The sequence below is a fragment of the Bison bison genome, unplaced genomic scaffold (genome assembly GCF_000754665.1).
Source record: "Bison bison bison isolate TAMUID 2011002044 unplaced genomic scaffold, Bison_UMD1.0 scf7180017864478, whole genome shotgun sequence".
NCBI classification, from domain to species: Eukaryota; Metazoa; Chordata; class Mammalia; order Artiodactyla; family Bovidae; genus Bison; species Bison bison.
The window spans coordinates 377,615-390,101 of record NW_011495038.1 but is presented as its reverse complement, the minus strand read 5'-3'; the positions used below and the strand labels follow the sequence as shown (position 1 = coordinate 390,101).

The 12,487-nt window shown below is 47.8% G+C and overlaps 1 protein-coding gene across 1 annotated transcript in view; it reads right to left on the bottom strand.

Moving 5' to 3' along the window:
- The window catches only part of AMOTL1 (angiomotin like 1), a 193,309-nt gene that overhangs the window by 10,145 nt on the left and 170,677 nt on the right, over positions 1 to 12,487 (bottom strand). Inside the window, exons 10-12 of the mRNA XM_010862107.1 lie at positions 6,901 to 7,091; positions 1,201 to 1,326; positions 1 to 123 (exon numbers count right to left, since the gene is read on the bottom strand). Of these exons, the coding sequence (XP_010860409.1) occupies positions 1 to 123; positions 1,201 to 1,326; positions 6,901 to 7,091 (440 nt within the window). The remainder of the gene's footprint in view (positions 124 to 1,200; positions 1,327 to 6,900; positions 7,092 to 12,487) is intronic.

Below are 12,487 nucleotides of genomic sequence, written 5' to 3'. Positions count from 1 at the left end.
GGCACAGAGCGGGCGGGTCTCAGGCTGGAGGAGTCCGTCTTCCCGGCATCTTTACGGGATCGCTGCTGGAGGACCTTAATCATGGCGTCCTTCTCTATGATTTTGGCATGGAGATTTTTAATACTGTGTAAGAAAACAAAACAGTCATGATCAAAATCCATGGAATGATAGGGATATTTGTATTTTTCTCAGTACCCCATAGATTTTAACTATAATTCCAAGGACAGAGTTAACTGCTGCCTATGTCTTCAGTTACAATCTCCAATTGTAGAAGACTGATCTTTTGTAGTACCTGAAAAGGGGACACATTCTCTGGCCCCTTAGGAGGCTCTGGGACCCCGAGGACACACAGTTTGAGTGCGTGTGGCCACCTGGCAGGGACATCTTGGACTGAAGTGTGTCTAGAAGCCTGGCAGTAGGAAGGGTGCAAGGAACTACGGGGAAACACACACAAACTCAAGCCTCACACAGGGTGGGCTGCTCAGGAGAGTCAATTTGCCTATTTTCTGAGGGAGGGGTGGTTCGGGAAATGGACAAGTTTTCTGTGAGAAGACGTTGTTTTCCTCCCTGAAGGTCAAAGATGAGAATCAGGAGACATGTGAGTTCTTTTTCACAACCTAAGTAGTAACTTGCTGAGCTTATCAGCGACTCAGCCATGCAGTCCTATTTTCACTTCTGCAGAATGAGAAGCTCAGCTTCCCAGGGCTCAACAGGGAGGGCTGGGGGTGGGCGGCAGGCTAGCTCTGCGATGTCACAAAGCCTGCTGGAGGACTTCTTGTTTACTTCAGGAGAAAAACACATTGGCTACATATGTTCTTTATTACTGGCTGGAATATATAAATACTGGCTCAAAAACTCTGAGACTCTGACATATGATGTTTCCCTCTGTCTAGCTGATAATGTCGAGTAGGCTGTTGAGACAGACACCCAGAAAACACATGGGCTTCTAAATCCTTGTTACTAGCCTCCACCTAAATATCTGCATCTGACATGAAATTAGCTCCCAGAGACCTCGGGCTCCAGGCCCCTTGTTAACAGGACTCTTTCCCTGGAATGCAAACTTGGAGGGCTCAAGCTGAAGGCTATCTAGAACGGGAAGGGGCTGGAGACGAGTGCACACAGCGGGATGGTGGCCCCACCGGGCTTGTGAGGGGGGTGGCAGGCGTGGGGCCCGGGGGGCTGGGCACGGCCGTCCCTTACGTGTACTCCATGTCCTGACACCTCCTGGTGGCCTGCACCACCTCCTCCTCCTCCTGCCAGATGTGGGCCTCCAGCGAGCTCTCGCCATAGCTGCCATTCCTCGAGTGGTTGACAATCGTGGTGTCCCTGGCAACACGGAACACACACACAGACTGATGTCAGTCAGTTCTCTCCCTGAACTGCTAGAACGAAGCTAGTATCTAAGGAAAATAAAATGCAAAGTTCCAAATTCCCTGCCCCTTCTACTAATGATCCTGAATCATAAGCGACGTGGTGTGCGCTGAATACAGACACTGTACACTTAAGTGTGCACTTATGTTAGGGCCAGTGTCTCCTAACATGTGGACAGTGGATAGTACCAGTATGTCCATGCTTGTGCTCTTTCACACTTCTTTCTTACTTTCTCAACCAGCATTCAGGTGTTATTCTGTTTCTCGCCCACTTAGGAGCTATCTCAGTGTTTTACAATAAATGGGGACTCAGGAAATGCCTGAAACAGAGACTGGTCCTCCTGGACAGCAAGGCCCCGGTTGGAGTCCCCTCCACGCTTGCGTCTGGCTCGCTTCTCCTGTGAGCCCCTGCCTAGGATTCAGGTCTGTTCAGTGCGACAACCATGCCGGGCAGGAGGACACAAACATGAAGAAGACACACCCCATGTCCTGGGAAAGTCCAGTCGAGGGGGTGGAGTCGGGGAGGGGCAGACAGAGGGAGACCGCAAAGCAGTGCAGCTGGCAGCAGGTGCCTGGCTGAAAACAGCCGGTCAACGGGGACTGCTCTCCTGTCACTGGTTCCGTCAATATAATTACTCCTAACAGGGCTTCCCCGGTGCCTCAGACGGTAAAGAATCTGCCTGCAGTGCACAAGACCCCGGTTCGATCCCTGGGTCAGGAAGATCCCCTGGAGGAGGGCACGGCAACACACTCCAGTACTCTTGCCTGGAGAATTCCACAGACAGAGGAACCTGGCAGCCATGGTCCATGGGGTCACAAAGAGTCGGACCCAACCAACACTTTCTCTTTCAATGATGACTGGTAAAGACAAGATAATCGTGTCATCTAAGTCAGTGGTCCTTAACCTTTTTGGCACTAGGGACAGGTTTCGTGAAAGACGATTTGTCCACGGGGTGGGGTGGGGTGGCAGAGGGTGGATGGTTCAGGCAATGATGTGAGCGATGGGGAGTGACAGACAGATGAAGAAGCTTCAGTTGCTCTGTCAGTCCGTTGCTCCTAAGAGGCCATGGTACTGGTGCTCGGCCTGGGGGTTGAGGATCTCTGAATTCTAAGAGATCTAAGCATGTCTGAGGCTGAAAGGCACAATCTTAAACTAGGAAGTGAATCTTTAGTAAGAAGTGATCCAGCTTCACATCCCTTTAACTTCACATTACAGTGTTAAAATCTTAAAAAGCTCTTTTCTAGAACACCTATAAGTAGCAAAAAGAGGGGCCTTCTTGCATGTGTTCATGAGGGAGTGTTTCATCATGTCTGGACCTGGGTGAAGCACATTACCCGAGGTATCTCATGTAGCTCTCTCAGGAACTTGGGCAGTAAGCATGATTATCCTCATTTTACAGATGAACAAATGAATGAGTTTGCAAGAGCATCCAGTTAGTGAAAGCAGATGGATTCAAATCCAGATATCCCTGACTCCAGAGTCCATGCTCTTAACCTTCACACTCCTCAGTGTCCTGTGTCTTTATGAAGAAGGCCTCAGCAAAGGTACACGAATGGTAAGATAAACCAACAAAGAGGGCACATGTGAGAATGTGGCCAAGTGCAAACTGCCTAAAACAAACCAGAACGCCTAACAACACAGGGAGCCAGCAGAGTGCTTTAAACATACTGACACAATTATAAATTCACTCCATGGTGCTCAAAACTCATCAATACAGGGTATTAGAGCCAGAAACATTTTCAACTGATTTATTTTTAGAGAATTTACTGGAGACAGATTTAAAAATTCATATTTATACTATCAAGAACAGGAGGTACAATTAGATGAAAACAACTTAGAAGGTATACACACACAACTCTCAACAAAATATTACATTGCTTTGAAATGTTTAAAAAGTTTCAAAACTTCCCCACCCACACAAAACAGCCTAGTCTCTCAAACTTCTGATCACTGGTGCCAAAAATGCATCAAGATGGCAAAAGCAGTTGGTACACAAATATCACACTGCCTATAAACATGAAGTATGCAGCAGTGGCTGCAAAGTCACTAAGCTAATGGCTGGGAATAGTCATTTTTGCCAGTTCTTACTCTCAGCAATAAGAGCTCAGAATTTTGACCTTTCTCAAAAATTCTTCATTTTCCCTTTCTCCCTTTTTGTTAATAGCAAAGCCATGCTAAAACTACAGAGGTTTTCTTTGAAAAGAACAGTAAGATAGGAGTTACAAATGTGACCTCCTCTGAACTGACTTTTCCCAAGACTGGGGGAAGCAGTGGTCAGTAGAAGGGAGGGAAGTTTCCCACGGAATTGTTAGATGCTCAGTAATGACATGTGAAAGCAAAAAAAGGGGAAGCGAGGGACGGTGCAAAGTGACCCATCCACCTACGAATCCATCCAGGACTTTAAACAGAGCTAAGGAGGAGAGCAACAGGGCTGGGTAAATCCCACAGGATTACTGTCTGAGAGCAAGAGGCCTGTCCCCTGCTTGAAGGACGACAGATGGCCAAGGCTGGGCCTAACATAGTGGGATGGGGCTGACTGCGTGTGGGCTCTGGCTGGTTCAACTCACAACACTCCGCCACCCCCATCCTGTGCCCACTGAGCAGTCTCATGCCTCAGACCTGTTCCATGCCCTACTTCTGACTTTACATTCCAGTCCCATTTGTCTTGGAGAAGGCAATGGCACCCCACTCCAGTACTCTTGCCTGGAAAATCCCATGGGCGGAGGAGCCTGGTAGGCTGCAGTCCATGGGCTTGCTAAGAGTCGGACACGACTGAGCGAATTCACTTTCACTTTTCACTTTCATGCACTGGAGAAGGAAATGGCAACCCACTCCAGTGTTCTTGCCTGGAGAATCCCAGGGACGGGGGAGCCTGGCGGGCTGTCCTCTATGGGGTCGCACAGAGTCGGACACGACTGAAGCAACTTAGCAGCAGCAGCAGCCCACTTGTCTCCGGATCCCCTCTTCTTTTTTTTTTTTTTTTGGTTGTTGTTTAGTTACGAAGTCCTGTCCAACTCTTTCACGACACCTTGGGCTATAGCCCACCAGGCTCCTCTGTTCACGGGATTTCCCAGGCAGGAATACTGGAGTGAGTTGCCATTTCTTTCTCCAGGGTATCTTCCCGATCTAGGGATCAAACCTGAGTTTCCCGCGTTGACAGGTGGATTCTTTACCACTGAGCCATCAAGGAAGCCCTCCTGGGGATCCCAAGCGTGCATCTAATCTGATAAATCAGGAGTTGAGGCAACAATGACCCATAACAGCCTTGGGTCATGCTTCCAAGGTAGCGCTATTGGGGTTTCTGTGTTCTCAGCCAGGGGAATACAGTCTGCTTCCTTGCACATCACCAGTCAAAGATTTCAGAGATTAGGTAATTTCTGAATAAAGTAAGTGACACTCAGAAAGGCCTTGTGCAGTCACACACCTACAGTGGGCAAAAAGCAGGCCATGAGAGCCCTGACTGGCAGAACGCACAGCCTTGCAGGTCAGCGCAGTGAAAGTGCATGCCAGTGAGACAGAAGGGCTGAAAGTGGACGTCCTGCCTGCCTACTCAGTGTTCTTTCCATCAAAAGTCATGCAGATTCCCAGGGCAACCACTGACAGGCAGGCGTTAGACTAAGCTGGCAAACAAGGCCACATCCCTCCATGCAACTTTATGATGGGCTGTTCTCTGCCTCGGGATCCAGAGGTGATTTAGTTTTTAGCTCAGAAAACAAAGAGCTGAAGATAAAAACATTTCAGTTATGTAAAAAATCAAAAGTGTTTCCAAGGGCTTCACCAATGTCACCCACACATTTCAAGGGCTGGCCTGAGGCTGTAACTTCCTCCATGGCTGGAGCTGCAACTCACTGAGATTGATACGCATCCTGAATGCCTATTTCCACTCCCAAAGACACACTAAGAGGGGACACGGTGGGCTGTTTTCCCTCACAGCACCGACATACAGAATCAACACTTGAGCACTAATAAAGGATCTCCAAACAGTGATTTTCCACTTGGGTCTGCAGGTGCAAGTGTGCTGAGCACCCAGAGGAGGCATCTGTGCCCACGTGGGTAGCACTGGTCTCTCTCTGAGTTCCTGGAGGTGCCATCTGGGCATTCAGCTAGCAATTCTCTACCTGGGTAATGAACATGGCAGCCCACGCTCAACATATAAAGTAACTCCCCCAAACCACAAGGGACCTTCTCTACATCATTCAAAAAGAAATCACACAGCCCAAGAAGTGGAGGGCTGACTAAATGACAGCATTCTCTTCTCATGCCTGGTTCACACCCTCCCATCCCCAATGGTACAACAATAACTCTTATGTAGTCCAGTTTTATTGATGCTCCTTTAAAATCTGAGGCTCTCCGCCAAATATGCTGACTCAAAATTTTGGTAAATTCCAAACAACTCTGAATTCAATGCCCAATACAACTTATGGGCAAAAAGGAGGTGGTGAGAATCCGGACTAGCAGAACACAGAGCCTTGCAGGTCAGTGCAACAGAAGTGAATGCAGGCTAGGTGCAGCAATTGAGGGAAACGACCTGCTCATTCAGACAAGGGTAGAACCTAACAGAATTATCGTGTGAATTATTGAGCATTTTGAGCTAGTTTTTAAAGAAAGAGTAAGGCTGTGCACCCACAACAAAGGAAATAAAGCAAGAGAGGTAGGAACTGATAGTCGCAGAAAACCATTTCAAACCAAGTGAGATCAGGCTTTAAGCCAGGCGAATTTCAATTTGACGGGTGGTACCACCACTTACTACCACTGTGTCTCTCTAAACCCCAATTCAAGGAAATATGAGGATATGCAAAATGAGGATAATAGTCCTCACTCTCAGGGCTGTTATGAGGATTGCATGTTCTTGTCTGGCCCATGAAACATACCCACTGTTAAAAAGAACATAAAGTATACTTTTCCAGCATCATTCTTAAAGACCACATAGTACTCTGTTGAACAGATGGACTTCAGTATTGACTGACTCCCACTTATTGGGCTCTACTCTGTTTTTAAATGTATTGATGTTTTCAACTACATTGAGATGAACGTCCTTGGACATAAGTCTTCAGGCACTTATACAATGATTTCCTTAAAAGAAATGTTGAGAATCAGAATTGTGGAACCAAAGCAGAGATGGTGTTGTTCAGTCGCTAAATCCTGTCCAACTCTTTGTGACCCCATTTGTCCGCAGCAGGCACGCTTCCCTATCCATCACCAACTCCCGGAGTTTACTCAAACTCATGTCCACTGAGTCAATGATGCCATCCAACCATCTCATCCTTTGTCGCCCCCTCCTCCTCCTGCCCTCAATCTTTCCCAGCATCAGGGTCTTTTCCAATGAGTTGAGTCCTCCAAAGAAGAGGGATAGATTACCAAAATCATTCTCCAGAAACCTTACACCACACCTTGCTCTCCAACTAGCACTACAGCCACTTTGAAATTATTTTTAACCGCTCTCACTCCCTGGGATGCAGCCGTGAACCCCTCCGGACACCCTGCGCTTCTTTCCACTGTTTTCCGAGGCGCGCGGTGCCCGGGCCTCACCTCTCAGCAGCGGCGGTGGCCGCGGCGCTCATGGCGAAGTGGCGGATGGCGCTCTCCTCCACGTACTTCTGCTCCCACTTGGTCATGTCGGCCTCCAGCGCCAGGATGCGCTCCTCCTTCTCCCTCACAAGTTCCATGAGCGCTGGGGCGTTGTACTCCGGCAGGCTGGCCGGCTGGCTGTTGCCATGTTTCTGGAGAAGCGGAAGAAATAACACCTCGATGCTGAACCGGGCTGCAAAGCAGACCGCATGTAGGCAGAGCTTCCCTGGGAAGCGCGCGCGGTTCACGCAGGTCCTGCAGCGCGTTTCACACGCATCCGCACGCCCTTGCCTCCTCTCCAGCACAGGAGACCCTAACGGGTGGATCCCCACACTGTCAACCCCTATATCCGGTTCCTCTAGCTCATTTAATTCTCCTGGAACTCTACCAAAGGCACAACATGATCCCAATTTTGCAGACGGGAAAACTAAGCTGTTGAGGAAGCTTGAATGCACTGTTCTGTGTCTCTAAGGCTATTCTTAAGCAGGTTCAGGATTTAAACCAGAAATCTGTCTGGCTACATTCAGCTTCACCTGTCAGGAAGTGCTTTTGTCCAAGGTCTCCCAGTTGATTTATCCCAAGAGTAAGAACAAGAAAGAAGACTGGGTCTCAGGGTCTAGGGCATTTTCTCTAGAGTTCAAGGAAGTGATTCAGCTGTTTGCTTTCCCTGAGGCTGGGAGTCAGAAGGGAGGCACAGGAAGTGGGAGTGAGATGCCCTAAGGCAGCAGCTCTCAACCTTTCTGGCATGGGGACTGGTTTCCTGGAAGACAACCACAGACTGGGGGTGGGGCAGGGGGAAGATGATTTCCGGATGATTCAAGCACAATAATTTATTGTGCACTTTATTTCTATTATTATTACATCAGCTCCACCTCAGATTATCAGGCATTAGATCCCAGTGGCTGGGGACCCCTGCCTTGAGGGCATGCTTGCCCAGCCTCACCGCTGGCATCTGGGAAACAGAAATTAACACCTACCCTACGTGGAAGCTGGGTAATCAAATAGGACAGCTATGAAAGCACTTAATACACTTTAAGGGGCTAAACAAAGTGCTACCAGAAAACCTCTGATGCAAATCAAGCTCATTTCCCAACCCCGTCTCTCCATCTGGGTCTATAAGAGAGCCACCTCTCAGTTTCTGTCCAAATCCCTTGTGTTGCATCTCAGGCTGGTGACCTGCTTGGGTTAAGAGCTATCTGAGCAAATACATGCATTTCAACACTCAAGTGTTCAGAGATAGCACAATCTAATGGGTAAGTATGTTGGCCAGAAAAATATACGAAGAGTCAGGCAGGCCAGCTTCTGCTGCCTGTTCAGCTAGTCACCAAATATTTACTAAGCATGCACTCTGTACAGGGGGTACCACAAGGAACAGTGCAGAGAAAATCTTTCCCCTCAATGTGTTCACCTGGGAGAAATGCCCTAATTAGCAACTTGATCTTGAAATGGTCTCTCAGTTGCCCTGGACCTCATTTTGCTCTTCAAGGATATTTCCCCTAGACTTTCCTGGTGGCACAGTGGATAGGAATCTGCCTGCCAATGCAGGGGACACAGGTTCAATCCCTGGTCCTGGGAGATTCCACATGGCATGGAGCAACTAATCCTGTGCACCACAATGATTGAGTCTCTGCTCTAGAGCCTGAGAGCCACAGCTACTGACCCCACGTGCTGCAGCTACTGAAGACCACGTGCCTAGAGCCTGTGCTCCACAACAAGAGAAGCCATCCCAATGAGAAACCCACGCACCACAACCAAGAGTGGCCCTCACTCATTGCAACTAGAGAAAGTCTGTGCACTGCAATGAAGATCCAGTGCAACCAAAGCAAAAATAAGTCAGTACATTTTTAAAAAAGAGAATATTTCCCCTTCTCTCTTCTACCTCCTAAGACCACCTGAGCTCTGTTCAAGAAAGAGAAGATTGTGAGTTCTAAAAATTTTAATTTTCCTTCCCTTTTTACCGTTACTCTATTTCACTTTCTTCCACTTCTAATGATGCTTGAGTACTACACTTGGCCTCCCAAAGTAGAGGGAGATGACTTCTAAAAAAAGAATCTGTTCGTGGAGAGCTGCTATTTCCTCCTGGTCCTAGCGTCTTGACCTATCTTCGTCTTCCCTCTTCTCAGTCCAGCCACATTTGTCACTTTTTATTTCAGTGGCACTGGAAAAGTTGGAGCAGTTTGATCAAACGACTCTGAAGGTAATGATGAGAAAAACCAGCAATGATAGTTATTCTTCCTTCATTAGTTGCTAAGTGTCAATCACTGTAAGGATTTTGTGCAGATTCTCTTATTTGTAATTACAAGTATATGGTAAGAATAATTTACGTGCCCCATTTTAGAGACAAGGAAGTGAAGGCGCAGACAGATTACTTTTTCAATAGGAGAAGGCAGGATTCAACACTGGTCAGCCTAACCTCAGAGTCCATATTCTGATCTGATCTACGATTCCATGCCACTCTGCTCACCTCCAGTCTAACCAGCCTTCTGGAAGGTTCCACGGCACCTTGCAGGGATAATGGAGCTCATCTGGGGCTCGGTGTTGTTAGAGGGTTGGGTGGAGAGAGTCAGCAGTGTCTTGGCATGTATCTAAAGGCAGAGCCCTTCTGCGGGGTAGTTGATTCAAAAGTGCTCTAAGTTGATCTCTCAATGGTCCTTTCCAGAATGACTCTCTATGGGGAAGGTGGGCAGTGTGACCTTACTGCTTTGTTGAAGAGAGAGATGACCGGGAGCTTTATTTCTTTTGTGTAACCTCAGTATGCCTTCTGATAGGGTCAGATAAATACTTGAGTGGCACTAGGGTGAAGGAGCAGGGTGCAGCATGGGCTGCCTACATCCCAGGCGGGCAGATGTGTGAGCTCCTCACAGTGAATGAGGAGGAAGCGGATCAGAGTATGAGTTCCTTGGGTGACCCCGCACTCCAGAGTGGATGCTGGTCATCCCTGCTGAGGGTCAACAGAACTGTGATCACTACACTTATTCACAGACTCCAGGCAGGAATCGGACCAATCTATATAGTATCTGCCACATGGAACTATTAAAATCCCAAGGTGTTCTGGTGGATTTCTTTGTGACAACATTTTTGCCTTTTCTGGTTATAGAATAACGTATGTGAAGTGTTAGTTGGTAAGTCGTGTCCAACTCTTTGCGACCCCATGGACTGTAGCCTGCCAGGCTTCTCTGTCCATGGGATTCTCCAGGCAAGAATACTGGAGTGAGTTGCCATTCCCTTCTCCAGGGGATCTTCCTAACCCAGGGGTTGAACCTGGGTCTCCTGCATTGCAGGCAGATTCTTTACTGTCTGACCCACTAGGGAGTATGCTCACTGGTAAAATGAGAGAATGAAGCATTTAAGGAAAAAATTTAAAAAAAATTATCTTTTTAATGAGTAGGGAAAAGTAGGGAAACCCTCAAGTGTCTTTCATAACAGAGGAGACAGATTAACACTCTCATTAAAAAACAACAAAAAAAAAACCCTGGAATATTAATGTAAAGAAATGCTGGGCAATTCTGTTTAAAGATTGTTTCCCCTTTCTCTGGTCTCATGTCAGCCACACACAGCTGGGGTCTGCTATCCCCTCCAAAGACAAGTCCAAACTATAAGCCGCATAATACTCGAAGAGTCCCAATTCTGAACCTTGCGTCCTCCCAGTACGTGCATGCAAAGCCAAGTGGCTTCAGTCATGTCCGACTTTTTGCAACCCACTGGACCCACCAGGCTCCTCTGTCTTTGGGATTCTCCAGGCAAGAATACTGGAGTGGGTTGCCATGCCCTCCTCCAGGGGATATTCCCAACCTAGGGACGGAACCTGTGTCTCTAACATCTCCTGCATCGGCAGGTGGGTTCTTTACCACTAGCACCACCGGGAAGCCCTCTGTCCTCCCCAGGTAGCCTAAATCTGGCAGCTGACTTTATGTACAGCAGGAATGTTGTGTTTGCTCGTCTAAGGAAAAAATGGATGTGAGTACGCAAGGGTCTAAGTGTACATATGGGAACGGGCCTCTGTGGCAATAGAGATATTTTCCAAATAATGTTAACTTCACATTTCTTCTGGATATATAACAAGGATAATGGAGTTGAGTCTGGTTTCTTTCTTTCCTCTTTTATTTTTTTCTTTAAGAAAAAGACATCGTGCAAAACTAAATGTTGATAATGTACAGGAAGATATTCTTATACATTTCAGATAAGAAATTGGTACATTTACTTTGTAGAGTGATTTGGCAATATCTAGCAATGTTTAGCATATGCATTCGCTATCCAGAAATTCCATTTTTAGGTATATCCTCTTGGGAAACTCTCACATTCTTTAGCAAGGAGACATATAAAAAGGCAGCTCACTATAGTAGTCTATAACAGCAATACCACTGACAAAAATCCCGAGAGTAATCAGTGGGGGAGAGATGGTTGAGAATACACAGAGGAGCTGAAATGAAGAGTCCGGTTTCACGGCACTCAAAATAGAAGATCCAGGGATAAGTAATTTAACTGTAGGGTGTGGGTGGCACATTAACTGGAAAGGAACATTCTTTTTTGCTCTAAGTACTGAGTTGTGCCTATTCTGTCAGCCAGAAACTCATAAATACCCACCAGGTGCCAGCACAGTACCAGAAAGCCTGGCACCAGAGAGCCTACCCTTCAGTTGGGAAGCTTAAGATCTCAATAACCGAGCAACAGAGAACAGCCGAAGGGTGGGGAATGTGGCACAGGTTAGATAGATCGGAGACAGACTCAGTTCTTCCTAAGAAGCCAAGTTGGTGGGGGCCTGGGTGGGCCTCTGAATTTTCTGGGCAATCTTGCCAACATGTCCATTTCCAGCCAAGTACACATGTGCAGAGGGAGCTGTGTGCACTGCCACGAGAAAGGGCTGAACTGGCCTGAGCATATGCTTTCAAGCATTTTCAAGTGTTTCAACCATAACCACTATGCGCTGTCCACTAGACAATTCCATGGAGCCTTGTCTCATGTTTCCCTGGTTCCAAACTTACAGCACACCCTTCACCAGCTGCACAGAGGACTGGGCCCACAGCGCTGGCCGATGATATGCCAGAAGCCCCTGACCAGCCTGTAAACAGGTCTGGCCCAGCTGGTGGATGTCTGCCCTTGTCGAGGCCCACATGGACCCTGGGCTGGGGTGTTTTCATCTGAGCTTGTTCATAGCTGCATTACAGGAACAGCTGTTACCAGGAGAAACCGGGAGCGGCAGAAGGACTAAGCGCCTATGGCCAAAACTAGCTTTTCGGGATAGTCCTGACTCCTTTTGTCCTTTACCTCTGAAAACTCACTGATGGTCATGTCCTCCTTATTTCACCCCCATTCTAGGTCCCCCCCACCTCGACTCCCACCATATCTACCCCCTTGAAGACACTAATAGCCATTCAAGCTGGCTTTCCTGACTTTGACACCTGTCCGTCCAGCCCCTCTTCTGACACCACTGGAGGGCTCCTCCCTTGATCCTACAGGGGTGGGGGCGGGGGGCGGGGAATCCACTTTCCCAACCTGAGCAAACGCCCTCCACAAACTGGCAGTTACCACCTGACCAGCCGGCTCCTTT